The 26855-nt window shown below is 43.5% G+C and overlaps 3 protein-coding genes across 6 annotated transcripts in view; 2 read left to right on the top strand and 1 right to left on the bottom strand.

Moving 5' to 3' along the window:
• The first annotated feature begins 98 nt into the window (after window positions 1–98).
• Window positions 99–12658, top strand: kpna4 (karyopherin alpha 4 (importin alpha 3)). Its single transcript, XM_084019385.1, has 17 exons — window positions 99–339; window positions 2102–2146; window positions 2329–2418; window positions 4177–4206; window positions 4313–4365; window positions 5253–5348; window positions 5660–5745; window positions 6035–6121; window positions 6206–6375; window positions 7169–7213; window positions 7381–7512; window positions 7647–7775; window positions 8418–8522; window positions 8639–8710; window positions 9247–9409; window positions 9502–9596; window positions 10446–12658. The coding sequence occupies exons 1-17, from the start codon at window positions 271–273 to the stop codon at window positions 10539–10541; spliced, it is 1563 nt and encodes a 520-aa protein (XP_083875511.1). The 5' UTR covers window positions 99–270; the 3' UTR covers window positions 10542–12658.
• Window positions 12659–13196: 538 nt separating this feature from the next.
• On the top strand, window positions 13197–16441 carry trim59 (tripartite motif containing 59; the record flags this gene model as incomplete). Of its 2 annotated transcripts, XM_084020059.1 has the most annotated exons (5): window positions 13197–13258; window positions 14468–14766; window positions 14870–15091; window positions 15208–15417; window positions 15890–16441. In XM_084020059.1, the coding sequence occupies exons 2-5, from the start codon at window positions 14512–14514 to the stop codon at window positions 16439–16441; spliced, it is 1239 nt and encodes a 412-aa protein (XP_083876185.1). In that variant the 5' UTR covers window positions 13197–13258; window positions 14468–14511. The 2 variants fall into 2 exon arrangements, with proteins under 2 accessions (XP_083876185.1, XP_083876184.1); XM_084020058.1 differs by lacking the exon at window positions 13197–13258 and having other exon boundaries at window positions 13282–14766.
• Window positions 16442–16453: 12 nt separating this feature from the next.
• smc4 (structural maintenance of chromosomes 4) overlaps window positions 16454–26855 on the bottom strand; it is a 51169-nt gene continuing 40767 nt past the window's right edge. For all 3 annotated transcript variants that reach the window (XM_084020052.1, XM_084020053.1, XM_084020054.1), the window contains 15 exons: window positions 25126–25290; window positions 24759–24992; window positions 24439–24624; window positions 23017–23178; window positions 22587–22812; window positions 22398–22474; window positions 20818–20970; window positions 20535–20661; window positions 20053–20242; window positions 19143–19287; window positions 18689–18862; window positions 18257–18439; window positions 17919–18151; window positions 17627–17810; window positions 16454–17152 (listed from right to left, as the gene is read on the bottom strand). In XM_084020052.1, the coding sequence (XP_083876178.1) occupies window positions 16988–17152; window positions 17627–17810; window positions 17919–18151; window positions 18257–18439; window positions 18689–18862; window positions 19143–19287; window positions 20053–20242; window positions 20535–20661; window positions 20818–20970; window positions 22398–22474; window positions 22587–22812; window positions 23017–23178; window positions 24439–24624; window positions 24759–24992; window positions 25126–25290 (2604 nt within the window). In that variant the 3' untranslated portion in view covers window positions 16454–16987. The remainder of the gene's footprint in view (window positions 17153–17626; window positions 17811–17918; window positions 18152–18256; window positions 18440–18688; window positions 18863–19142; window positions 19288–20052; window positions 20243–20534; window positions 20662–20817; window positions 20971–22397; window positions 22475–22586; window positions 22813–23016; window positions 23179–24438; window positions 24625–24758; window positions 24993–25125; window positions 25291–26855) is intronic.

Genomic DNA, 26855 nt, shown 5'->3' with positions numbered 1-26855 from the left:
TCAAACATATTTGTATCTCGTAAAGTGGCGCGCCCTGCAGATAGACGTTAACGGTGAAACCAATGAGAGTGAAGGGGGTTTCCCCACCCTTCCTCTACGCCACAGCGAGGCTGCCCTCCTCCACCACCGGCAATCCCAGTATGCACCGCGGACAGAGCAGCAAAAAATAGTCCGCTAACGAAAGGCTTGCGAAAAGGGAACCAGAAAAGGGTAGCTCGCCAGCTGAAATCCACGAGTTAGACCGCATTTGACGTTACCAGAACCGCTAACATGGCTGACAACGAGAAACTGGACAACCAGCGGCTGAAGAATTTCAAGAATAAGGGCCGTGATTTGGAGGTAAAAGTTCCGTAGATTTGGTGTCGAGGGTCTCTTCTTTTCCGCGGCGCCGCCGCTCTGTTCACGGCCAGCTTCGCCTCCTGGCTTCCTTGTGACGTCGTTTCTAATTTCCAGCTACGGGAACTTTTTACCCAAAGCCTCGGCTTCGGCCTCCACACATTGCATATTATAGATCGCTGGCGATTTTCCTGTTCGCTATACTGGTTTCGTTAGACCGTGAGACCGCGTTGGTTATAAAACATGTCAGGAAAAGCTAGTGAGAGTTCATCGCCTCCGCTATATGTGCTCTGCTAACATGCTAGCCAGGCCCCACGGTGGGGACATGCTAGCGTTACCGAAGCATATCGTCCACCGGGCCGATGTTAGGTCGACATGTTAGCCAGGGGAAACTATTACTACACATATAAAAGTACGTGGTATTGACTTTCAGCTTGTATTTTGGTAATATTTGCTCGTTTGGCACGCGAATCCGGCGGGAGATTAACGTTATTTTGATGATGCAGTTAGCTAGCCTGCGTGCTAGCTGGCTTGCTAGCTGCCGTGCAGCTCGGTGATTGGGCTTGGTGGTGCTGGTGGCTGCAGTTCCACCCATCCCCCGTCTTTATCACCAAAAACAATGGCGGAAACAAGTTAGCCTCTTAGCCGGCCAGTTACCTGGATTTTTAAAAATCGTGGCGTAGTGATAAAACGGTATATTGCGTGGTTTGCCAACAGCGTTGCACACGCTTATAAAACGAGGTTAACACGATCACATGATGGGGGATCAAAGCTACACGTTAGCAGACGTTGAATCCATAAGTTCCCGGTTAATTTACAGTCAGCACAGCATGCCGGTGCTTCGTGTCAGCAGGGGATGTTGTTTACTGGCGGACTCCCCTGAAAATGTATATGAGTAGGGACATACTCATACATCCTGTTTGGCAAGTCTTTTCTGTTTAGAGCTAACGTTAAGCCACTAGATACGAAGCGTCTCGTCTAGCAACCTGTTATAACTTATCACCGTGGTTGAGGTCTGTCAGCGACGAGCACAAGCATTACCGAGTAGTATAATATTATACAGTATAATATTACAGTATAATACTGCAACTATAACGACACTGGTGTGCGCATGGCGTGCATTAACATCCATATAACAAACCGTATAATCCGTTTATTATGCGCACCCAGCTGAAACAAATGTGGTCTAATACAACATTCATGCGACAAATCCTCCATCGACGAAGGATCTACCGTTAGATTGTTTGTTCATACTGTTGTAGAGAGAAGTTGACTAAATGTCATGGTCATTTTGGAGACTGTAGTCTGTGGTACTGTTTTTTGTTTTGTTACATTATATAATGAACCCACAATTCAACAGCAGCACAAACTACAGTCTCTAATGAAAGACCACAGATCAGATTCAGCACATCTCTAAAAACAAGTTTCAACAAACTGAATATGACAACCTTCATGAAGGACTTCCTGTGGGCCTGTAATGGGTCAAATGGTATATGTCGGCAAATAAAGGGGTTAGCGGTCTTGTTAAGAAATACATAAAATGGTCCTGAAGTAACTTGAGCTGAGTCATATTAGGTCAGACTCCCGTTAAGTGTGTTTGGGTGCTGTCATATGCTCCACGTATAACTGATACAGGACATCAGCTCGCATGAATGGGATCCTGATCTCAGACTGTGCCCATATTTAATTTCTGAGCTAGTGTCACTCTCTAGGTTGGGATGAGAGTTCCTTGTTGTATAATGTCAATATGCTGTCTCACCCACAGAGTATGAGAAGACAGAGGACTGAGGTAGTGGTGGAACTCAGAAAGGTAAATATATTTGTATTATATTGTGTCACCTACTAAAACTAAGACTTTTACAGCTGCATCTGACCTTTTTATCTGCAGTTCATCTGTAGTAATATACCACCATTTGCAGAGTTTTCCTTGTTTTCATCATGAATTTTAGCTGGAAAATGCATGAAGTGATGTTTTTGTTCCCTCCACCACAGAACAAAAGAGATGAGCACCTTCTGAAGAGGAGAAATGTTCCCCATGAGGACATCTGTGAGGACTCTGATGTTGATGGAGATTTCAGATCGGTATGCTCGTGCATCTTCTGTTAAAATGTGACTGCTGCCATCAGAAAATCAAGTTCACATCTTCTTAGGTTTTGTGTTTTAAATGCAGATAATTGTATACGTCCTGTAAGCTATTACTGAAGACTGGGAATTAAATCTTGGCATACATGTTAGTCCGAAAGTGTTTTGCACATTAAGTTCATCTCACTGGTCAAACACTCCAGAGGTTTAGGACATGCTGACATTTTGTCCCTGTGATGTTGCCCCCACGACTCTCCCTGCTCAATGTCAGTTGGGTGTGGCAGGAGTGTGACCAAACATGCAGTCTGTCTTTCTCTGTGCCGATTGGTGTCGATTATTTTCTTAAAGTAAAAGGACTTTTCTCAGTACATTTACAACTTTCTTGCTAGAATAGGTAAAATGCACGTAGTATAACTTTCCCTCATCAGGGCTGTGTTCCTTTTTGAATATTTGCAGTGCTTTTGAGGCACAATACCATGGATATCATGACATGCCTGCAATGGACACCTATGTGGCTTTTTTCATTTTCAGATAGAAGACGCAGGTATAAAATAGGTACCAGAGAAGAAAATAACTAATAGTAAAATCACTATTGGTACAGTTGAGGTGATTATTCAGAAACATTTAGACAATTATTTGTAATGCAAAAAAAGGCACTTGAAGTATCGATCTTGCATAACAAACAGTTGGTCTCAACCTGTACGTTTTAGGCTATCGTCACAAGAATAGATCGCTCAAGAATCCCACCATCACTGATGGGCCCCAGCTCCAGATGGTGGGGCTCTCGGTTTGGTGGATGAAAACGGCCACTCAGCAGTTCATAAATTCAATCAGGGTAACTGCGTAGTGGCATTGAGAGGACTGATTTGAAACAGGCTGCTTAGCAATATATCAACAATGACATGCTGCTGCGATTCACTGCTGGTCGATCTCGTTTAAATACTTAACAACCGCTATGTGACCATTTTCAATCGGTCTAAAATAACACATTGTGTGCCTTGAGGACATGTATTTTCTTTTGTTGGTTGCCTATTTGTGGTTAGTTCTTTACAATGGAAATGTGGGCCCTCTGAGCTTGTCACACTATAAATGCCTCTTTCTGATTATATCAGATGCTTCCCAAATATTCACTTTCTCTACAGTTTTGTCTCTTCTCTTTGTGTCATGCATTTTGTGTATGCAGGAAGTTTGACTTTCGTTGCAAGTCTCCCACCCCCATTTATTTTAGGGCAATCAGCTGCAACTGCTGGCTATTGGAAGTACTGGGTGACTTTATTTACTCAGGCCTGCTGGCATGGTCAATGTTTGATTGAAATTAAGAAAGCTGCGTTACACACTATGGCCTACACTAGACCCTGAACTCCCTTTAGAGGGCATTAGGTGAGCTTGCCAGTTGGCAAACCATCGTGTTGAATGCTGGCCTTCATGTCCGGCCTGCTGACTGTTGCACCACAACACCACATTGGGTCAAGTGAGAATGCAAGTCATTGCATCCTGGTGGCATTTCCCAATCATGAGCCTCCCTCAGCGGTGCTCTGGTGGCTTTCCTTTCTTCTTTGTCTACTTTCCATACAAAATCAATTTTAGGAAAGACTGAGATGTCTTTTCACTCCAATTGAGTACTGCCAGGATACTTCAGGGTTTTCAGATGGCTTTTCCTCTCACCACTGTTTTAAAATGTGCCGGTGATCACCATCTTGCACGTGCTACAAATTAAAACAATTCTAGAGTGATGACTCTCAAATGTTTCTTTTTCAGCAAAACACTTCTCTTGAAGCAATAGTACAAGTAAGTACGACGTTTGAATTATTTTTCTTCTTTGCCATGTAAGATCCTTTTATAAGCAGTGTATATTATGCATCAGAATGAAACATTTTGTATTATTGTTTTGTAGAATGCCACCAGTGATAACCAGGGCGTCCAGCTGAGTGCTGTTCAGGCTGCCAGGTAGGAACACGCATCCTCACACTACTGGTTATCAATTCAGAGCACACCAGTTGTTGGGCAATAATTTAATACTGCTTTTTTGTTGTTGTTGTAATTACCTAGTGCCATATTTTTCATGTTATAATGATCTGATCATGAACCTGTCAAGGATGCAAACCATATAATCCAAAATTAAAATGAACTGCAGATGTGACAAAAACCTGACTTGGTGAAATCTGCCATGTTTTAAATTCAAAACACCGGAGAATCCCTTATTGTGAATGAAATCAATGAAATGTGTATAAATGTTACCGTTATGTGAAATGTTTCATATTGTTGCACATTAATATCAAGTCGACGGCATCGTGATTATCATGTGACCACTTGACCCTAATTTTCACTATGAATAAAGCATTGCTACTGTATAATATTAAAGTATTTTGAATGTAGTCCTTCAGTGTCCCAGTGCACTGCTACTTGATCTTAAAGAGGTTCTCTGATTAAAATTGATGGCCTCTTGCAGAGCACAGTGTTGAAATTTCAGGGTCTGAATGTTTTTCCAGCTCAGTTAGACGGCAGTGATTTACAGCCAGTCAGCCCCGTCTGATTAACGGACGTTGTAAAAGGCCCTGCAGCTCAATAGTGCAGCTCACTGAAAGTTGGCTCGAGAAACATGTTTATTATTATTTTAATTTGAGTTTGTCTCTGCAGCTTTACCCATTACCACGTTAGCTGGTGTTTGGTTCATGAGCAGGGTGAAGTCTCCTCCTAACTGGAGTGACTTGCAATGTGAAGGCACTCACATTCTTGAGATGTTTCTCTCTGTGTGACATTGGGTCTCCTCTTTGGTATGCGTCAGTAAAGCTGTATGAGTAATGGTCTTTTGTGTCCCCTTTTTGTTTTTGTAGGAAGTTGTTGTCCAGTGACCGTAACCCTCCCATAGATGACCTGATTAAGTCTGGGATCCTTCCTATACTGGTCCACTGCCTGGACCGGGATGACAAGTAAGCAGGCTGTAATTCCGTTTGTCTGCATGTAGCAGTGCATCAGGCCTTTTCATGTGTGATAATTATAGTACAAGCTAGCCCTTTTACGGATCATGTTGAGTTTATGTACACTTCAAAGTTATGCAAATGTGTGAGCAGGGTTTAGCCCAGCTTAAATCTGTAGCTGTTATGTAAATGTGTTCTAGTTTTCACCTTCCAGGAATGGGAGAATTAAAAATGACTCATCAGAGTGCTCTTACTGTTTGATGCTACTGCCCAGTCACACTCACTTTAACCATGGCCATCATCCACCTCTCACCTCTCCACAGTCCATCTCTCCAGTTCGAGGCAGCCTGGGCTCTAACCAACATAGCATCTGGTACTTCAGAGCAGACCCAAGCTGTGGTCCAGTCCAGTAAGTGCCAGCTTTTCACACAATCTACTTTCCTTCAATCTCTTTTCTTTTAGTTGTATCTGCCGTGTTTTAAGGACAGTTTTTGACTAAGCCACTAAGTGTTGAATTTATGCCCTACATTTATTACATGTTTAAGTTAAATGCATTTTAAAATCTACAATAAAATGATGGATCTATACTATATGAGACGGGTTCCGTGTTTCAAACGGTTGGGTGGGTTGCCCACATCGTCGGAAGTAAAGCAACATGCCAGATTATACGATTGACACACACACATTCCTTTGTGTAGATGCTGTGCCACTGTTCCTGAGGCTGCTCCACTCTCCACACCAGAATGTGTGTGAGCAGGCGGTCTGGGCCCTGGGCAACATCATAGGTGAGTTGTGTTGATGTAAAGGTGTGTTAGAACCAGGTCCAGTCCCAAAACGACCGGCACTCAATCTGTGTGTGTTCTCTCCAGGTGACGGCCCTCAATGCAGAGACTATGTGATCAGCTTGGGTGTGGTTAAACCCCTGCTCTCGTTCATCAGTCCCTCCATCCCCATCACCTTCCTTCGCAATGTCACCTGGGTCATGGTCAATCTGTGCCGCCACAAGGACCCACCTCCACCCATGGAAACGATCCAGGAGGTGTGTATGTGTGTAGAAGGCCTGAGAGTGTTAGATTGCTGGGTAACACAGGTATTTGAGAGAGAAGCCAGTCAGATTCAGTCCAAGTATAATTATTTTATTTATCATGCTGGTCATTTTAGTCATTTATCCATTTGATATTAACATGGAAACATGGCTCAGCTTTCACCAGTTTCTGTAATGTTAGCGTAGTTGGTTGGCATGTCAATCTATAAACCAGCAAACACTGTTGCATTTTTACAGTTTACATATTTTAGTGTTGTAATCACTCCGGGTGTTAGTGTTAGTGCATTGGGTGGGAGATGTGAGTGCATCTCGTAGGAGATGGATCACAAACGTTATCCTTGCCTGATGTAATCTGTAGCATTTCATTAGCCCGCTGTCAACGTTTTCACCTTTTTGTTTTCTGCTGCAGAAACTCGTAAGCCTCTTAAAACCTACACCAAACAGTTTTTGTTTATTTATCATTACAGGGACCTTGCCTTAACTGTAAGGAGAAATTCTTATGTAACTTCATAATTCTACAAATTTTCTTAGAATATCGTCACTGGCAGCAACTGTCCAAGGAAGTTTTATGAATACAGCCATTGCTTTCAGCCCGTGTCATAAACTACAAAAATGTCTACCAGGCTAAAAATGTATGAGATGTGTTTATTGGATAGCAGGTGATGCAGAGTCATGCAGCCAATTCAACTATAAGCCTTTTACTGGTATCAGCTGCCGTTGTTGTTGTCATTTTCTCCACCTGATGATCCCCGTTTCTCCCTTTTCTTCTATTTAATTATGTTCTCAGATCCTGCCAGCTCTCTGCGTTCTGATTCACCACACTGATGTCAGTGTAAGTAGACAGATTGTTTTTCCTCCCAATAATTAAGCAGGCTTTGGTGCCTTGGCTTCACTTAATCCCTCCAAATAAACCCATGTTAAATAGTTTTAACTGTTTTAAGAAGGTGTCGAGGATGTAAGAGGTATTAATGGGTTTCTTTTCTGCTTTGCTGTCTCCAGATCTTGGTAGACACAGTGTGGGCTTTGTCCTATCTGACTGATGCCGGGAACGAGCAGATCCAAATGGTCATCGACTCTGGCATTGTCCCTCATCTGGTACCTCTGCTCAGTCACCAGGAGGTCAAAGTTCAGGTATGAAGAGCCGCCATGCATGGCATTATATTTAGGTTAGCAACATTTCCAACATGGACACTTAGAGAGGAGATTAAGAATTAAAATAATGAATAAATGGTATAATTCTAACGATGTTGCCTCTCCACATCCAGACTGCTGCCCTGAGGGCTGTTGGGAACATAGTGACTGGCACAGATGAACAGACCCAGGTGGTGCTCAACTGTGACGCTCTCAGCCACTTCCCTGCACTCCTGACGCACCCAAAGGAGAAAATCAACAAGGTAATAAACCCAGTCGATTCTTTCTACATATCAACATGCCCCGGCTACGGCAAGATGTTATCTGGAAGTGATGAAATCAGAGACTTGGTGCTAGTGTGAATGCTGTGTGAAAGGTATCCACGGGGCAGATAGCTACTACGCATCATGGAGCAACGCGAGGATGAAGAAGACGAAGAAGACCTCAGTGGGGGGGTTAGTGTAGTGAGACAGATTGGGTGGGTGAGGAGGAGGGCTGTGTCGTGTGCATGTCATTGAATGTGTGATGCCATGGGTTGGTGGCCAGAGGGTGCTGAAGACCGTGCGTCTCTGCTGATATCGGAGTGCATCTGAGACCAGTCACTTAAAAATGAGGCCCACGTAGTGACCTGGACGATGATTAGAGCCTCAAAAATACCCTAGCCCCGCCCTCAGCACTGTGTCTCGACCAGAGGTCACACGTTCAGCGTGGACCTCTGGATTCTGATCCAGTTTGGACTCAAAAATAATTGTTTTAGCCCTCGAGAGTAGAATGGGCAGGTGAAGGTGTGACGCAGTAAAATCTTGGTTCGGAGATGACCAGTACACACTTAATCCTCCATGGCTCGACTACCCACAGTAGAAAACTCAGACTACACTGATGGATTTGTTCTTTTTGTCCTGTAGGAGGCAGTGTGGTTCCTGTCCAACATCACAGCAGGCAACCAGCAGCAGGTGCAGGCCGTCATCGATGCCATGCTGGTTCCCATGATCATTCACCTGCTCGACAAGGTGCGTGTCAGCTCGTCTTCAGAAACTGTGTGAAGTACAAGTGGATCAAGTGTGATTATTTTTGGAGAGCTTATAGCTTAAAATATGAATGGCTCACTTTGAATGCATTGTTTTAGGGTGACTTTGGCACTCAGAAGGAAGCAGCCTGGGCCATCAGCAACCTGACAATAAGTGGGAGGAAAGATCAGGTAAGAATCTTCTAAACAAATAACTGTGTACTTTGTCAGCCGTGGAGTTGAACTTTAATTTCACCTACTGTTTCCTTACAAACAAAATATCAAATGTTTGGTCTTGGATTACAGAAACTCTTGAGAAATATAAAGGCAGTTTGCCTGCCAATTTCATTATGTAACTTTTGCTTTTATATACTTGTTTTGTATAACTTGATCTTGTTGTTCATGAAGTCACTATTTTGAAAACTTGAAATATTACCTTTTTTTGTGTATTTACATTATTATATACCAATTATATCCCTATGTACTGAATCCATCATCGATGATCGATTTTTGAATCAAATCATGACTCAAAGAATCAACATTGTATGATTAATTTGAATATTTCTTCCATCATCACTTTATTATATTAGCTTTAAATGCTAAGTGTCTGCTGATGTGGTGTTGTTAATATATTTAATACATCAGCAGAAACTATGACTTTGTACTGTGGAACCACTGAATGAAGTATTCTGTCGTCCTAACCTTCTTCATTGTCCCTCTGCACACAGGTGGCACACCTGATTGAGAAGCAGGTGATCCCTCCGTTCTGCAACCTGCTGACGGTGAAGGATGCCCAGGTCGTGCAGGTCGTTCTCGACGGCCTCAGCAATATCCTCAAGATGGCAGACGACGAGGCTGAAACGATTGCTAACCTTATTGAGGAATGTGGAGGTCAGTCCCACTTGTTTTTATCCAGTTTGTTTTTAACATGAGGCGTTCGTGCTTGTTGAAAGGTGTGTCATTTGTATTTTTTTATTTCCAAGGTTTGGAAAAAGTGGAGCAACTGCAAAATCACGAAAATGAAGATATCTACAAATTGGCATACGAAATTATTGATCAGTTCTTCTCATCTGATGATGTAAGTTACAAGTCAATGCATTTTTTTTCCCTTTTCAAAGTTTGTCACTACAGTGTTTTTGTATTTGGTGTTTTAGTAGTATTGTTGTGTTTGAAAGTTGAAGGTTTAGTCTGATATCACATTACAGTATTTTACTTATATTAAAAATAAAAGTAAAATACTGGTGGATAGAAGATATCCAGTAGAAATCCAATTAAACTTGACAAGTTAAACTCTAATAGTCAAACATGTTATTCTATGGTCTAAGACGGTCCAAACATATTAGAGAGAACTACAATACTATACTATAATACTACAATAATCCTACCTTGAGGGTCCAAGGTCCACCAACATAGAATCCTGTGGGAAACACTGACACTATCATCCAACGTGAATAAACCGTAGCATGCATCTCTTCTGACACACTCAACTGTTATTAGCGCGTCGCTTCCCGAGAGACTCCTTGCTGGTTGGAGACGTGTAACCATGGTAACCCGTGCCAATGATACCAAACGATGATTTGTGCGAATTGTACAAATCCAAACTAGTTTTAAAAATATGACGCCTAGCGAAGTGGAAGCGGTGCTTTCACTGAAGCGTTATTGAAGTTGCAATGCGTTGTCGTCGTTTATGCCTCCGGACTGTCGAGTGTTTGCATGAACTTTTACTAGAAATAGTATGCAATTCGTCTACACAAATATTGATTGAACTTTCCCTGGCCATGGAAATAACTTGTCAGACTTCTCAATTTCCCTTTTTGAAATGTTATGTTTGGTATTTGGCTTTTGTAATGCAGAATGTGATTTCTGATTGTCGTGTTTGAGCTGCTGTCACGTTGCCCGCTAACCGTCGCTTCGTCTTTTCCTTCAGATTGATGAAGACACCAGCCTGGTCCCAGAGGCCATCCAAGGTGGAACTTACGGCTTCAACTCCGCCAACGTGCCAGCCGAGGGATTCCAGTTCTAGACGGCATCTGGGGTATTCTGGAGTTTTGTTCACGATGCAGCACTCTGTTCAACATAAAAAAATTAGGAGAGAGAGAGCGAAAGAGAGCGAGAGTGTGAGAAATTTGATCCATTGTGCTTGGCTCGTGGGATCCATGGCTGCATCTTATCTGAGAGAAAAATGTGTGGATTTCATTTGGCATTCCAGGGGGAACCAGCCCAAATGAAGTTTGAGATGGCGAGTGGGTGCGAGTGAGAATGTGTGGCTACATGTTGCAAAAAAAAGCAAAACATCTACATCGAATGCGTTGAGAGACATGCCGACATAACTTCTGTGTTATTGGAGCTGTCACCTTCGGGAAAACTACTTCAAATGTCTACAAAAAACTTGATGTCTGCCCGGGGAGAACCAAGGACATCCAAAAATAAGAAATATTACAATACAACAAAATGCAGACATGAAAATAACTTTAATTATGAACTGAGATGAACCACGAACCATCACAATTCTGCGGTCCTCCGACTAGAGGGCGCCACCAATGTGCCCCTCCACCAATCGGCCACGCTATCAGACATGTGTGTGAATGGACCCATTGTGTATGAATGTCTGGACTCAGTGCTGAGGAGCCAGGTTCATCTCCTCCAACAAGACGCCCCAATAGGGCACCATCCTCTCCCCCTGGTGGGCGGAGCCAGGAGTCCGGCTGCGCGTGACGCATGTGCGAGAGAGTGGACGGATGAGTTGTGTGCTTGGCTGCGTGCGTGACTGGGAGTATGCGAGACTGGGTGAGAACGCATGCAGAGACGGGAAAAAAATACAAATACAACACCTGAAGAGAAACAAAATTGCAACATGGCGGTTAGCAAAGGTTTCAGGAAAAGAAATTCTGCCTTTTGAAAGAGAGGCTGATCTGCAAATCCCTGAAAGGAAGAACTTTGGATATGGAAAAAAAAAAAAGAAAATCATCACAAGGATTATTTTTTGTTTTGAATTATTGTTAAGTTAGTATTAATTGACACTGGACAATGCTATTGGCAGGTGTGGAGCAGCAGTGCATTGTATTAAGATGCATTTGGTGGCTTTTGGGCTTTTCTTTTTGCCTCCAGTGTGTTCCTTTTTATGATCTTTTTTTATTTTCAGCTTTTAGTTTCATTGCTTCTGTAAAGGTGATTGACGACGATCATATTCCACCCTCACACCGGAACCCTAACCTACGCACCAGACATGGGCTTGATGCTGTGAAATTCTGACACCATCACTATAATCAACCAAATGACCAGTTCCCCTTGTGACACTTCATTATTTTTCCTTCAATTTCCAGCAAAATCACTGCTTTGCAGTATTGTTGCCATAACTGACTTATCACCAAGGGAGAAGAGAACAACGGCCATTTCACGTAGGATTGTGAATCATAACATTTGCATGTACTAAACTATAGCACAGTTATTTTTTAGGGTATTTTAGTTTCCTTAGGCTGTGGATACAGTGTAATTTTCATTTTAAGTAAAACTGTGCTTAAATGTTACATGTTTCCCCTTCCCTTATCCTTCACTAGTGTCCGATTTGCTAAATAATCTATGGTTTTGCACATGTACTGCAAATTGAGGCCTGAAGTCTCTTTAGGTGTGTTGGTCGGTTTCATAGGTTTTGACCTGCCAACAACCTCTACAATATGCATCACTCAACCACAATCTTTGTTGTCTTTCTAGAGTAATCCAATGATGCTTTTTAGTGATACTTGAGAACATTTATTTCAGGAGCAGCAGTAACGAATCTGCTAATGTATCTCTGCTAGACTGAGAGGGGATTTAGCCTCCCTTGTCTCAAGGTCAAAGGGTGTCCCACATGTCCGACTGGTGATGCCCTGAGTGGGTTCTCCTGGATAATAAACCCATGAACAAGTTTGCTGTACCTTTTAGTACCTTGCAGTCGTTGGCCCCATACTCCTTTCCTCTTATACCAGCTAGGTGTACAAGCTTACCCTTTTCCATTTTTTGTGTTAACTTCAAACACTGTAGTAAATGATTACACATTGTGCTCATAAACCTTCTGTTAAACATAGGGGTATTTTTTTTTTTTTGCAGCATTCCTTGTTAGCAAACATGTGGTTTCAAATCAAAAATTATGACATGGAAGGTGGTTTGCCCCAAAAACACAAACCTTTTTGGGAGATAGGCTACAGAATAGGTTGTCTTTGAGAAAATAAATAGTGAAACCCAAATCGAGAGACTGTGTGTGTGTGTGGTCTGTTGTGAAGAAGTGGTGTGATTAATATTTTTTATTTGATGTGCTTGTGTTTTTTCTTCTACTATTTAATAGAAACTGCTTGAATTCAAATCGAGGAAGGCGGATCCTGATTGGACAGGGAGACACGTTTATAAGCATGCGTAGTAAGGCGGAGGAAGTGATGCATTCGGGACTGTCGGTGTTTCAAAGTTAAAATACGATTAAATTAAATTGATAGATTTAAAAATAAGATACAACGGTGAAGCACACGCGTGTAGATTTAACAATTCTATTCCAAAAAGATTTAAGTCTGATCGCGTCATACATCGCAAAACACGTTTATATTTTTGTTTAGTATTTTCTACGAAAGCATTTCGATGTGCTGCTAAAGTTTTAGTATTTCCACCGCCCACTGCTCACAGTTGACGCAGTTTACCGAGTGCACCTGAACGCAGCACGTTGGGGAACAGGAAGTGAAAGGCCCATGTTAGTGAGTTTTCTCCGAGCGGACGGTGAGTGTTTACCGGAATATTTCTCGCTCCAAACACATTTTAAAACGACGTACGTTGTGTCACTAAGATTGAAACGATGCATCGGTTGGGTAAAACGTGGTTTGTTGGTTGGGATGTCACTAAACGACGCACCACGAACCCACAACTTGAGTTTGTTTGCGTCTTGTTCTTTTACGTTTAACTTTATCTTTAATTACTACAAAATAAAATGTTTTGGAGAGTAAAACTGATCCCAACAGTTACTGCAAAGTTAAACCGTCCGGCTAACATTGCGTAATAATAGCTAAAGGCACAGTGCAAAGTAAAATAATAATAATAATAATTAAGCTGTCAAGTTTTAAATGCATCCGTTACATGTGTTGCTATGGCTTATATTATCGGAATGTTGATCGGGCCACCCGTTTGAATCCGGGCGCCTGGGTCAGGTTCTGTGGGGTCAGCTGCACTTTGAACGGCCTCTCCTGACCACTGAGTCGGTGTGTTGTTGTGACTGGTGGGTGCTGCTGGCAGAAGGCCTCCTATTGTCACTGTGGTGTAACTAGAGACGGAGAGCACCACCCAACATAACTGATCCTCTTACCGGGGCTGATCCGGGTCCTGGCTCTTAGATTTACTTGAATGGGGCAATCCACATGGAAGCACTAATTAAACACCAGAGGCCATATCACCAGACACACTTGTACAGTCTAATGCAAACCAATACAGCTTTTTTGGGTATTAAAATCATTACTTTGGGCCCAGCACAAACGTTTACCATGTGACCTGACATTTCCAGGTGGAGTTTATGATGGAGCTGTTGTATTAGATTGCAACAGATGGTGTCTGACTGGAGATGGTAATGAAAAGTGTTTTTCACACACTTGTGGCAGTGCCACACCCAAAGCAGTGAACTGCTACAGCAACCCATGATTATTTTCACCACTGATTAATGTGCTGAATATTTTTTACAATTTAATAATTTTGTAAAAAAGAAAATGGATAATGCTTTTCCTTCTACATGTCCTGACCAACAGTCCAAACACAAAGATAACCACTTAAATGTTGCTTGGGAAATGAATGAGACAATAACCATTAAATAGTGCATTTTTGTGTTTATTGACTAAACTCAATCACATTCTGTCCCATTGAAGTCTTATCAGTCGGTTATATTCACATTACAGTTAATCTAGCTGAAAACGTAGCTTTTCATCCATCCTGCTGTCCTGTCAGATCTTCCTCTCCCTAAACCCTGAACCCGGCCTCTGGTCTCCACCATGGACACCCTGGAGGAGGACCTGACCTGCTCCGTGTGCTACTCGCTGTTCTCTGACCCCCGAGTGTTGCCATGCTCACACACCTTCTGTAAGACCTGCCTTGACAACTTGCTCCAGGCGTCTACCAACTACTCCATCTGGCGTCCGCTCCGCCTGCCGTTAAAATGCCCCAACTGCCGCAGTGTGGTGGAGCTGCCCACGTTGGGCGTAGACTCTCTGCCCAGCAACGTGTCTCTGCGGGCCATCATCGAGAAAGTAGGAGAGCTTGATCCCTTGGCTACCGATCAGTCTGACCTATTGATTTGTGTACGTTGCTGCTTCCAGTTTGTGCTCATCTGTCTTGCATGTGCTGTCTCAGTACCAGATCGACAGTGCGCCTCGACCCCCTTCCTGTCAGGAGCACCACAGGCAGCCTCTGAACATGTACTGCATCCAGGACCGGCAGCTCATCTGTGGGCTGTGTCTGACGGTCGGGCGGCATCAGGGGCATCCCATCGATGACCTGCAGGTGGCATTCGTCAGAGAGAAAGAGACTCCATCGCTACTGCTGGCCAGACTCTCTGAACAAAGATGGGCGCAGGTAGGGGATCCTGGCAACATGGCCGGAGCTTCACTTGGTCAATTAATGTCAAAAGAAAAGAAATGAAGTCTGTTCCAGAAGATGAACCCTTCCTGTGCTGACTTCCCTCTCTCCAGGTGTGCGAGCTGGGGCAGCAGCTGGAGCAGGAGAAGGCCCGATGTGAGGAGCTGGTGAGGCAGGACCGTCAGGAGGTCGATCAGTTTTTTCAGACGCTGGAGGTGGTGCTGGCTAAGAAGAGACGCTGCTACCTGGAGGCCCTGGAGAACGCTGGTGTGGAGGTGGGCCGGGCCTACGACCCGCTCATTACCAGAATCAAGGAGCTCCAGGTGTGTTTCAGGGCCCATTTACCTCAGATTATAGCATCGACATGCTTTCCCATCCTTTTACCTTTACCAAGATACCTTAGCAGGGACCGGTAATAACAGGAAATGATGCATTCTGGGAATTTTCTACTAGATCTTGAACTCCTGATGCTCCAATGCTGTCAAAACATTTAGCGCAATAACAATGTTTGGATTTAGCGACTTTCAGTGATGAACTTTGGCTGACGTGAAGGATCCTCGTTTGTTTTTGTTGTTTGTTGGAGACGTCAGAAATCTGATTTTCCCTCTTGTAATTACAACTTTGGTGTTGACAGTAAAATTGATCTTAGACATTAAATTGTGTTAAATATTTGTTAATATAGCTGCAACTGATTGATTCATAAAATATTGATAGGAATATACAATATTAAACTGTAAGAAGCAGAAACAAGTCAATGTCGGTGCTTGAAAAATAAACGTTTCGTGTTTCCTGCAGGAGGAACAGCTGGACCTGGTGTCATTGGGCTCATCAGTGGAGCAGGAGGATTCGCCGCTGGTCTTCCTGGAGCAGGTGCATTTGTTGAGAGAAAGGGTGGAGGAGTTTATTGAAACCCCTCTGCCCTCCGTGATAAACCTGTCCGTCAACCCGCGGGCAGCGGAGCACCTGCAGCAGCACTGGCCTGCCGTGACCATCGGGAGCCTGGAGGAAGCGCCCGTCCCCAAGGTGTGCTGTTGCAGATGTGGCGGCGTGGACAGCGACGCTGGACAGGATCGGGCAGACAGCTGGGGGGCGAACTTGTGGCGCCAACTGCAGCCGACTTCTTCTGTGGTGTTGCTGGGACTGCTGCTGCTGCTTGCAGCGCTGTGGGTGAATCCGGTGGGAGGGGGGTCTCTCTGCTTCTCTCTGCTCTCACAGTTCAGTCAGTCCGTGCGCGGCCTGAGCAGTGACGTGATGACATCCCTCTGGGACACGGTGGGCTCGGCCTACGCTGTGATGGAGGCCACTGGAGAGAGATGGCTGCCTTATTTAAAACTGACATCCCACTGAAACACAGCAAACTGGAACTCTGAACGTTTATTTAGCAGCAAAGAAAGTCTCACTTCTACACTCCTGTAACAAATGGAAAAAAATATCCACCTTAAAATACAGTTTAAATATCTGCTTTTGTCCTGGGAAAAAATAATCAGGAAATGAATAAACAGACATTAAAAAAAAACAAATACGGCAAAAATCTGAATTATGAGATTGTATAGAACAAAAATCTATAACTAAAGACGGATTTAGTAGAAATAACATCACAAAAATACAGTTTAAATGCATTAACCATAACATGTAGATGACGATGTTAATCTGAGGATTCCCTGTTGTTCTCTGCACTTTTTAGTTTTATTTACATTCTTGAGAACTGCACAGAAAGCATAGTCCAAGTTATTTAAACATATTTGCAGTTTATGTAGCCGTTAAGCTTTTTCTGTATTGAATTGTGTTGATTATCTTTGGTGTGTATTGTTTTATGTTGTTTATACTGCCCGACTAATAAAGATGCATCATATCAAACACGAATCTAAGATGTTGAAAAGAAGCCTCTGAGCTCTAAGCAGTGACGGTGTCAGGCTCCCTGAACGCGATGGTCTTGGGGTTGATTCCCACACTCTTGGTGGTGTTGTGAGTTTTGTAAATGCCGATGAGACGATCGGCGATCTCAAACATGTTGTTCCTCAGGGAGATGATGATGAACTGAGCGTTCTTTGTTTGCTCCTGCAGAGAGATGAGGTAAAGGAAACAGTTACTGATCTGTAGAGGGACTAAACACTTGAGTTTTATATAGCATGTTGCTTTTAATTTGTAACCTGAAGGATTAAATGAACATTTTACCCGAAAGCCGAACAAAATAACAAGTAACGGTTACGTTAACATGTTCTGGAAAATCATTTCCTCAAAGCACATTTTGAATGGTTTTGTAGGCGCGTGGGAGTCCTCAGTCGAAAGGACACAGAAATGTTAAACATGATATTTCTTCCCGGACATGTAAACATACATACTATGAGCAGAATCCCTTGTGGGGAGAAATTGGCAGATTCTGTTCCAGTTCCCAAAACTCCCCGTTTATTCCAGTGTTTCACAACAGCACCGACCCTTCCTACTAAAAATGTACTTCTACCAAAAAGCCTGCAGCTTGAACCCATAACTTCACCATAGAGCATGTGTTAGTGCCCACAGGTCTATACTCACATATATGTAACAGGCCACGATGGAGACGTTCTTGAAATCCAGAGCAGCATCGATCTCGTCCATGAAGTAGAGCGGCGTTGGTTTGTAGTGGTGCAGCGCAAACACCAGAGCCAACGAGCTGAGAGTCTTTTCTCCTCCGGACAGGTTGAAGATCTTTTTCCAGCTCTTCTTTGGAGGACGGACACTACAGGGTGAGAACCAGAGCTTGAATAAAGCAACAGGATTCATGACTAGCAAAGTGGTCAACAGGAATCAACCAATGTGCGTTTGGCACTTTATTTCCCCTCCTCACCTGAACATGATTCCCTCTGAGAAGGGGTCTAAACTGTCCACGAGCTCCAACTCTGCGTCTCCACCCAGTGTGAGCATCTGATAGTTTTCCTTCAGCTTGTTTGTGATCATGTTGAATCCGGTCATGAACTCGTTGAGGCGCTGTTTGCGCAGGTCCTCATAGCCGCGTTTGAATTGATCCCTCTGCGTCGTGATGTCGTCCAGCTGAGCCACGCGCTGCAGGTACAGCTCCTCCTGAAAACACACCACGACGCCAGTCGTAATCCTGTAAGTTGCTGAAAGCTGAAGACATTCTACCAGTGGAGGATTCACTCATGACAGAAGGAGGCCTGTTCATACCTTCTTCTTATACTCCGTGATGGCCCCGAGGTTGGGCTTCATCTGAGCACTCTTGGTCTCCAACGTCATCATCTTGTTGATGAAAACGTTGGGATTGGAGATTTCTTCAAGTTCAGCAGAAGTAAGGACAGGAAGTTCCTCCGCTGGCTCCCCCTCGATGGTATGAAGGGACAGCTTGGTGGCCTGAAGAACGTAAACAGCATTCATTAACTCATAACTCCGCTGCATTTATTTCACACGTCTGAAATCTTTAAGAGTATAGAGCACATTTCAAGTCAAATTTCCAAAGTGCTTCAGAGATAATAAGTAAAAGACGGGTAATAAAATCAGACAAAGGAACAGGAATAATAAACCACAGATTATTTACGGACCAATATTCAGTAATGTCCCAGAGCTCCCAGTTACTTTGGTGAGTGTAATGTTCTCACCCACCTCTTTCTGCCAGTGTTTGATCTTGTTGTTGTGTTCAGTGATGGTGGTCTCGATCTGCTCAATGCGCAGCCGGACGCTGAGGGACTCCTCCTGCATTGCGTGCTCCTGCTGCTGCAGGACCTTGATCTCCTTCAGCACCCCCTTGTACTGCTCCTGCACCTCAGGAAGTGCAGCCTAGACGACAAGGAAACACAGTGGGACGTTTTTTAAGTGTGTCAAAAGATAAAAAAAGGGAAAATCATTTTATTCATTCAATTTCATCAGTTTATTGCATTTTATGTCCTTGAAATTAAAAGATGCACAGACCTAGCTATGAACAGACAATACACTGCTGTGTTTAGTGTTTGTTGGAGCAGGAAGCTGCTTCTTCTGCTTATTATATCTGGACATTTTTCTGTGAAAATATGCACAAAACAAAAATAAACCTTAAACATTAAGAAAACAGGGTGCCAACCTCAGCCTCCTGACAGGCCTTCATAACCTCCCCGGCCTCGTCTTCCAGTTTCTTCAGTTGTTCAGTGAGCTCAGCCATCGACTTCTCATTCTCCTCCAGCTCGGCCTGCACACGGATCACACCCTCCTCACACTTCTTCAAGTTGCTGCAGAGGGTACAAAAGACAGATGTTAGCCTCCATCAGAGTGCTAGTGGTTCGTGTGTGTTTGTGTGTGTGTGTGTGTGTGTGTGTCTCTGTGACAGTGAGCAACTGCCTTGTCTGCTGTCTGCATGGTTACCAGGATGTTGATGTGTATTTTATAGAGAACATGATACAAACAGTAGCGTGGCCATTAGAGAGACGGGGTGGTTATATTTTATTATTGTGTTAGCACCCCAACATCCTAGATATCTCCATGTGTTGAAGCTGCAACAGCTCCTTGTCAGACATACAGATATCTGCACCATTGCTCGGTTCATCTCTCCGTTTGAGTTGCTTTCAAAGATGCTTCTCAAATAGGAGAACGTTCCGTGTTGGCTCCGTTTGAACATTACAGGACAGTTATGATAGAACCGTTTCCAGGCCTCGTCCGTGTGCCTCAGTTTAGATCCAGTGTGTCCTCCAGCCGAACAAACTCTGTCACATGCAGCTGCCAGCCTCGTCTTGCTACGTCCGACAGACTGCCAGGCTGTTCTGCCCACACCATCCCTCTTAATGTTGCAGCTACACATACTGATGCCTAGATGCCACTTTCATTAGTTACAGTCATAAACCTGATTAACTCAGTGAAACCACAGAGAACAACAGGAAGAAGAGGAGTTCACTGAATGTGATGCACAGATCTGATTCAGCCATCTGGCTGTAATCAGAGTATGAGTGTGTCAACAATGCAAACACATTACAGACCTTAAACTGGCATTATTTCCTCACCGGTCAGCTGTCTTTATGGCCACTTGGGCCTTGGTGATGGTGGAGGAGCAGCCGTCCAGCTCCTTGTTGACCGTGTCCAGCTTGTCCTGCTGAGCCTTCAGCTTGTGGCTATTGATGTCGACAATCAGATTGTGGAGCCTTTTCACCTCGTTTTCCACCTTCCCAGCCTTACTGGACGCTGCATCGTAGTCTGGAGGAGCAGGAGAGGGTGAAGGGACGGGGAAGGGTTAGGAGAGAATGATAATACACTGTCTGATGATAAATAGCCAGAGGGATTAAACGGGTAGAAACCCTTTTATGAATCAAACAGGCATGTTAACATGTAGACTCATTTTAATATTAGGAATGAAAACAATAACTCCGTATGGACATGCTCACATTTGATTTGACGTTTCCCCCCACAAATTACAACTCAGAAATGTACTTAATAACATATTTAACAATTAACAACATTTCCCCTACAATTTCCAGGAGGACCCTACCTTTCTTGAAGGCCTCCAGGCTCTTCTCCATCTGTTTCTGTTTGGCCTTGTCCGGGGCAGCAGCCAGCACGTTGGCCTCAAGTTCCTTGATCTGACGTTTCAGGTGAACCTCCTGCTCAGCCAGACTCTGAAAGAAGGAAAAGACTCGGTCACACTGGTGAGCTTGGAGTGAAACGTGTTCATCAGTCAATACCATCCCATTGGATGGTAGTGGTTAATATACACCACATGACAGAGACAGACATCAATGTGAATTGTATGTAGTGTAGTGTATTTGCCGTACAGTCATGCTATTGGCGTATTTTTCCAGAGTGTTCTTCATGTCTCTGAGTTGAGGCCGCAGACGCTGGACGTTCTCCTCCAGCTGCAGCCGCTTCTCTTGGCAGTCCTGCAGCTTCGACACTTTCTCATTCAGCTTGCTCTCCATACGGTCGAGCTGCAAAAAAAAACAAAAAGACACATGAATTACTTCTAGGAAACATACTCGGGTAAAACGTCAATACTAATCGCTTACAGCAGGAACAAGGAGTGATTTATTAACACCCCCGTGGACAGTGTGAACAACAACAAAAATAGTATCAGTTGTACAAAAAGAGCTTTAAGAGTTCTTCTATTGCAGCTTGTGGTGTTTAGACATTATTAGGGCTGAAACGATCACTCGAGCTATTCGAGTAACTCGATTACAAAAAAATTGCCTAGAAGCTTCGTTGAATTCCTATCTCGGCATTATGCGGCTGCTCAGCAGGGATCATTGTTCCACACGGGCCGTTCTTGAGGAAGCCAGGGCTCCGGAGTGACCATTTAGGTGCACATGCAACCAAAAATCAGTGAAGTGCGGCTAAATATGTTCCTTGGTCGCACCGGTGCTCCTAACATTCAGCTGGTCTGTTTGTGTAAAGTTTCCCCCCCACAGCATACAGAGATGAATCACCACGGTCTGAGCCAATCAGAGGCCGAGTAGGAATGAAGACAACTGCCAATCGTTTATTCGTACAGAAAGTTGCTGTGTCCGTAACGCCTGTCTCCCCTCTCGTAAGATACCAGTCCTGTCCGGGTGTAGTTTTAAGAACCGGTCGTTTGATCCGGTCTCCGGTTCACCGCGGGCAGCTGACATTATGCAGTACGGCAGAGCCAGGCTGGGAACGCTGCCTTTACTGCCGGAGCGTCGTCGTTCAGAATCGTTAAAAAGCACCAGAAACACAACCGGTACCGGGACAGGTGCATGCTGGTCCGAGCAGCCCCCCCCCCCCCCTCCCCTCCCCGTCAGGCAGCCACAAACCGAAGCAGTGAGGAGTCAGACATGATAATAACATTTAACAGTGCGTATAATATCACCCAAGATGAGCATTTTAAGTTTATTTGTAAACAATTTAGGTTATTTTGATTTCTTTTTTGTGTTGAGATCTATAAAAGAAAAAAATCCTCATTTATCTTTAGCTTTATTTTTTTCTCATCTTTATTCCTGTTTATAGTCATTGACCGAATGTGTTAAGAAATTAACGGTGCATATGAGAACTATATACAATGTTAATTTTTATCCGATTAATCGATGGAATAATCGGTAGATTACCCGATTACAAAATGATTGGATAGCTGCAGCCCTAGACATTATGCCTATTTGTAATGTTGTTAATGCATGAGAAGTCCTAAACGTGAGCTCTTCTTACTCTATAAATATTATAACATGGTCTTTTGTGCCATCTGGCCATCTGCCAAGCAGGCACAGGTACAGTCAATGGAGGCATTACTCTGGAAAATATCAGTTAACAAGAAGTTAGTATCTAATACACTTATATGAACATTTTATTTAAAACTTGCTCGGGGCCAGTTAGGACCAATTTTCTGCTCTAAGTAAAAACCAACCTCCTCCTGGGAGACCTCAGTACCGATAGAGGAGCCCATCCTGCCCTTCAGGACTCGTCCTCCTCCAGTCATGGTTCCTGTGAAGCACATACCAGACCACAGGGAGATTAAAAAAAGTTGTAAAAACAGGATGTATTATCCTCACTGAGAGCCATGAGTATGCAAGCCAGAGAAGTTATCACCACCCACCAGCCATCTCAATGATCTGTCCCTTCAGAGTGACCACTCTCCAGCGCTTGTCTTTTTGGAAGGCCATCCGTGTGGCCTGCTCCATGTCCTGGGCCACCAGCGTGTCCCTTAGGGCAAAGTAGAAGGCTGGGCGCACACGCTCATCTTTCACACGCACCATGTCAAAGAGACGAGGGCTTTCCTCTGGAGTGCGAATGGGAGCCATGTTCCTCTCCCACACCTTCATCTGAACGAATGAGGTGAGGAAGAATGAGACGGCGGAGCAAGATGAGGATATTTGAGTTTCCTGGAGGAAACCTGAACGACTATCCTGACAGGCTACTGAAGTCAGAGTGTAGCAGGTATGATATTTGAACCAATGAATCCTTAAAGAGACACAATCATCGCTTTACCATCTAACCTGAGGATCCCGAAGTGTAACGATCTTTACCTTGTCAAGACCGATGAAGGTGGCGAAGCCGATGTTCTGCTCTTTGAGGAACATGACACATTTCTGAGCCGTGTCAATGGTATCCACCACGATGTTGTCCAGGGCACCGCAACTGGAGGAAATGGCCACATCGTACTTCTCCTCAATGGCTCCAAGGTCTCCCTACAAGCACACACAGAATTTAGAATAATAGAAATAGACTTCCACTTTTCATTCCAGACACTGAATGTTTCAAAATAAAATACGTTTGTAAAGGTGGAATTGGTGTTAAAATAGTAATGAAGACTAAAGTTCAGTCCATAGCTAGATGACCATGAATTATATTGCTGTGTAACCAGGGATGGGCGATATGGCCTAATATCCATATTGCGATATACATTGCAGCCTCTTGCGATAACAATACATATAACGATATATAGATTATAATAAAACCATTTCAGAACAGGTTACATAGACCCGGCCTAAGGAAAGCCAAACTGCTAAATGTATTTAAAAAAGAAAGAAAGAAAGATTTATTTGTATCCGTTTCTGAGCCTATGCTCTTTAATGTTGTGGATCGTTTGTAACTTCATTGCAATTTAATTCAATATACTGTCGTTGTCATTTCCATAACCGTTGTGTTATGATGATGTTGATGTTAGCTCCACGGTCATTTAATATTGCTGCAATTTTTCTTTTACGCGGCTGAAAATATAACATTTATGTCAAGATCGTGCTTTCTGTTACTGAGCCGCTGTCTGTCTCAGGGCTCTCAAGTTTTTAACTTTGTTCAGTGGGAGATTTTGGCTGAAGGTTCTCTGTAAGAAGCCGTGCAATGCCGTCACAGCGAGTTTCAAGAGACGGAGCGTCGCCTCCCGCATGCTCTCGAAAATCTTTCAAAATTACCGTTTCTAATCTAAAATAAAGACAGATTCAGCAACTGCATTTGCTATTTTCGTAAAATATTAGAACGTTTTTTTAATTATCCCGGTCATTTGTCTGCGTGAGAAATACTAGATGTGGCGTGTGAGTGTGTGAACAGGTGAGATGCGTGTCTTACGCCCAAAGCGTGAGACTTGAGAGCCGACTCATCCTCTTAAAAGTGGAAGCTTGTGCGTAACTTTGTTGCATTTTATTGAAACTTTGTTGATGTTGTTATTGTCATGCGTGATCTGGTTATTTTTACATGATTAAACATGAGTCTTTATATGGCGATAAAACAAAGCTTTGTTGTGTTTTCCCCCTTCTTTTTGAAGGGGTGATTGGGGGTGCGTCAACCCGGTTGGGACGTAGAAGGGGGTACGCTGCAACAAAAAGTTTGGGAACCGCTGCGATAGAGCATAGAATTAAAATCTCTATCGTAAGCCATTTTTTATCGTATATCGTTTATATCGTGCATTACTATGTGTAACCCTGTGTATTAATGTTAGAACAGCTTTTTACCAATCTTCCAAAGATGCCAGGGATTCTGCCACTCTTCTGCTGCTGCATGAGGGCGTCCAGGACCCTTCCTCGACTGCGGTTGGAGGACAGAGAGCTCTTGGCTTCATCAACCTTCTGCCTCATCTCCCTCACCACCTCCTTAGTCTCATTGTCCATCTTCATCAGCTGCTCCAGCGCTCCATCATCCTGCAGAGAGAAAGAGAGGATCAAGTAACTGGATGTGTAGGTGCTTAAACACAGGTTACTTACATTTCAAAGATGCAAAATGTCCCTTGTGAATGCTGCCTGAACAAAAAACCATGTTTGATGTTAGTTTTGACCTTTTTGAGCTCTTGTTCTTTCTGGGGGATTTGGACCTCCAGGTCTTTGAGGGCAGCGCGGCGCTCACGCAGCGTGTCAGAGGTGGTTTGAAGTGTCTGCTTGGCAGTGTTGAGCTGCGTCAGAGCCGTGTTGTGGCGGCTTAGGTAGATGTCAAGCTCCGACTGAGCCAGGTCCATACGAGAACGGGTCTCATTTACAGCCTTACTGAGCTCCATCAGCTCTTTCTCTTTGGTCTGGAGAATACAAAAAGAGGAGTGTTACAGGTGGAAGTCAAAGAGACGAGATTCTATAGAAACGATGCAAAAGGTTTTGCATCTCGAGTTAAACAAAGCAACTATAAACTCACACCAAGATGTATACACACACCTCTTTGTCCTGTTGCAATCCACTGGTCTCCTCCTTCAGAGTCTCCATCACCTCCTCCAGTTTTTTTTCTTCCTTCACCTTCTGCTTCTCCAGCTCATCCTTGCGAGCTGTTGCCTCAGAGATGGCCTTTTCACTGCTGGCTGGTATACCGCGCACTTCCTCCAGCTGAAACATGAGCCAGACAGGAGAACATACAAAAACAGATGAGATGGGTTTGACTGATGTGTTCCTGAATGCTAAGCAACAGTGGCTACACCTGTCTGGGTTCAACTTCAGGACATCATTTGTCAATACTGACTTTAACCAATGACAGAGTAATAGCCTGTTACCTCTTAAATTACATGATGAGATTAAGGGATCAGTCGAGACTTTATTAGGAGACAAGAAGTATAAAGTAAATGGATTGAACACACTTTTTGCCAGTGCCAGTTACGAGTTACTGTGCTTCACATTCGGAAGCAGGCCAAAACACACAACTGTAATCAACTATAAACACACATTCAGGACTGAGCAAGTCCTGGTTAAGACTGGCACAACAGTCAGCCGCTTGGCAGGGCTGAAACAAGGCAAGGAGTGGTGTGTGTGTATATAGTCTATGTTTTGTAGGGTTAACTGCGGGTGAAATGTGAATGTGCTGGGAGTGTTACACAAGCCAGGCCATAGTTGACTGCCACACAGCAGAAACTGCTCCCAAGAGGTCTGCCTGCCTCTGCCCAGCTCCCCCTCTGACCAAGACGTTTCCAGAGCACAGCTATTGTAGGTGGAGCAGAGAAGGAGCTGAGTATCTATACCTACAGTTATGAGGGACACTCAACACTATGTTAACTACATTTGTGTGACAAAATGTTTCAGTTCAAGTAAGAGAAACATTGCTCTAAGAAATGGGAACATTATTAATAGAGAACGGAGCATGAGAAGGCCATCAATAGGCACACACTAAAAATCAACTAGTGTGTTACTTCACAGCCCCCTAGTGGCTAGTTTATGACAGAGCTCTTCCTGCCATGAAATTTGATTTACACTTTTTAAACAGGATTTATTTTGCATGCATGATGTCAATTCACCTCGAAGAACCACATTTATGCCCAAGATATGGAAAAAATATGAAAAATGTCCATACCGACTTTTGAAACTGAGAAAGCATCATTTTTTTGGTCACACAGTGCATCATGTCCAGGACCTATATGTGTTAGTAGCCATAATTCCCATTTTTTGTATGAAAGTAATGTGACTGCACTTAATCTCGCTTTGTGTAGCTGCAGATATCACACAGAATGATATCAATTACAGAAACTATAACTCTTCCACCAGCCAGGCCATTTGTTTAAAATGCTACACTGCCTGGAATATGTTTACACAGATGTATATTATCATTAAACCTTGCTTTATATTCACACAAAAAACGAAAATCAACACACTTATTATTACATTAGCTATCTCTTAAGAAATGTATCACTGTAGAATCCATGTGTAGTATGGCAAATAACGCTTAAAAAAAAATGACATTTAAAACGTAGACAACATAAAAAGGACAAATACACACAGACAGGACACTTTCATGTGTTCAACTGTAATACATGGACCTGTGAAAACCCTTCTCAACCCACAAGGGAAGTCAATTTGATTCAAACTTAGCATATAAGAAGTTAAACTGTTGAATACTGCAATTTATTTAGGTTTCTGTAAAGCCTTAACAGATGTCCTTTTCTCTAGGCCTCACAACAACAACC

The sequence above is a fragment of the Eutrigla gurnardus genome, assembly GCF_963514095.1.
Source record: "Eutrigla gurnardus genome assembly, chromosome: 10".
NCBI classification, from domain to species: domain Eukaryota; kingdom Metazoa; phylum Chordata; class Actinopteri; order Perciformes; family Triglidae; genus Eutrigla; species Eutrigla gurnardus.
Note: the sequence above shows the minus strand (reverse complement) of the source record. Positions and strands in the feature narration are given on the sequence as shown.

Coding starts and splice junctions, on each gene's coding strand:
- kpna4 (XM_084019385.1), top strand. CDS start 271: ATGGCTGACAACGAGAAACTGGACAACCAGCGGCTGAAGAATTTCAAG. Junction 6,122..6,205: donor GGCCCTGGGCAACATCATAG/GTGAGTTGTGTT, acceptor TGTTCTCTCCAG/GTGACGGCCCTCAATGCAGA. Junction 9,597..10,445: donor AGTTCTTCTCATCTGATGAT/GTAAGTTACAAG, acceptor CTTTTCCTTCAG/ATTGATGAAGACACCAGCCT.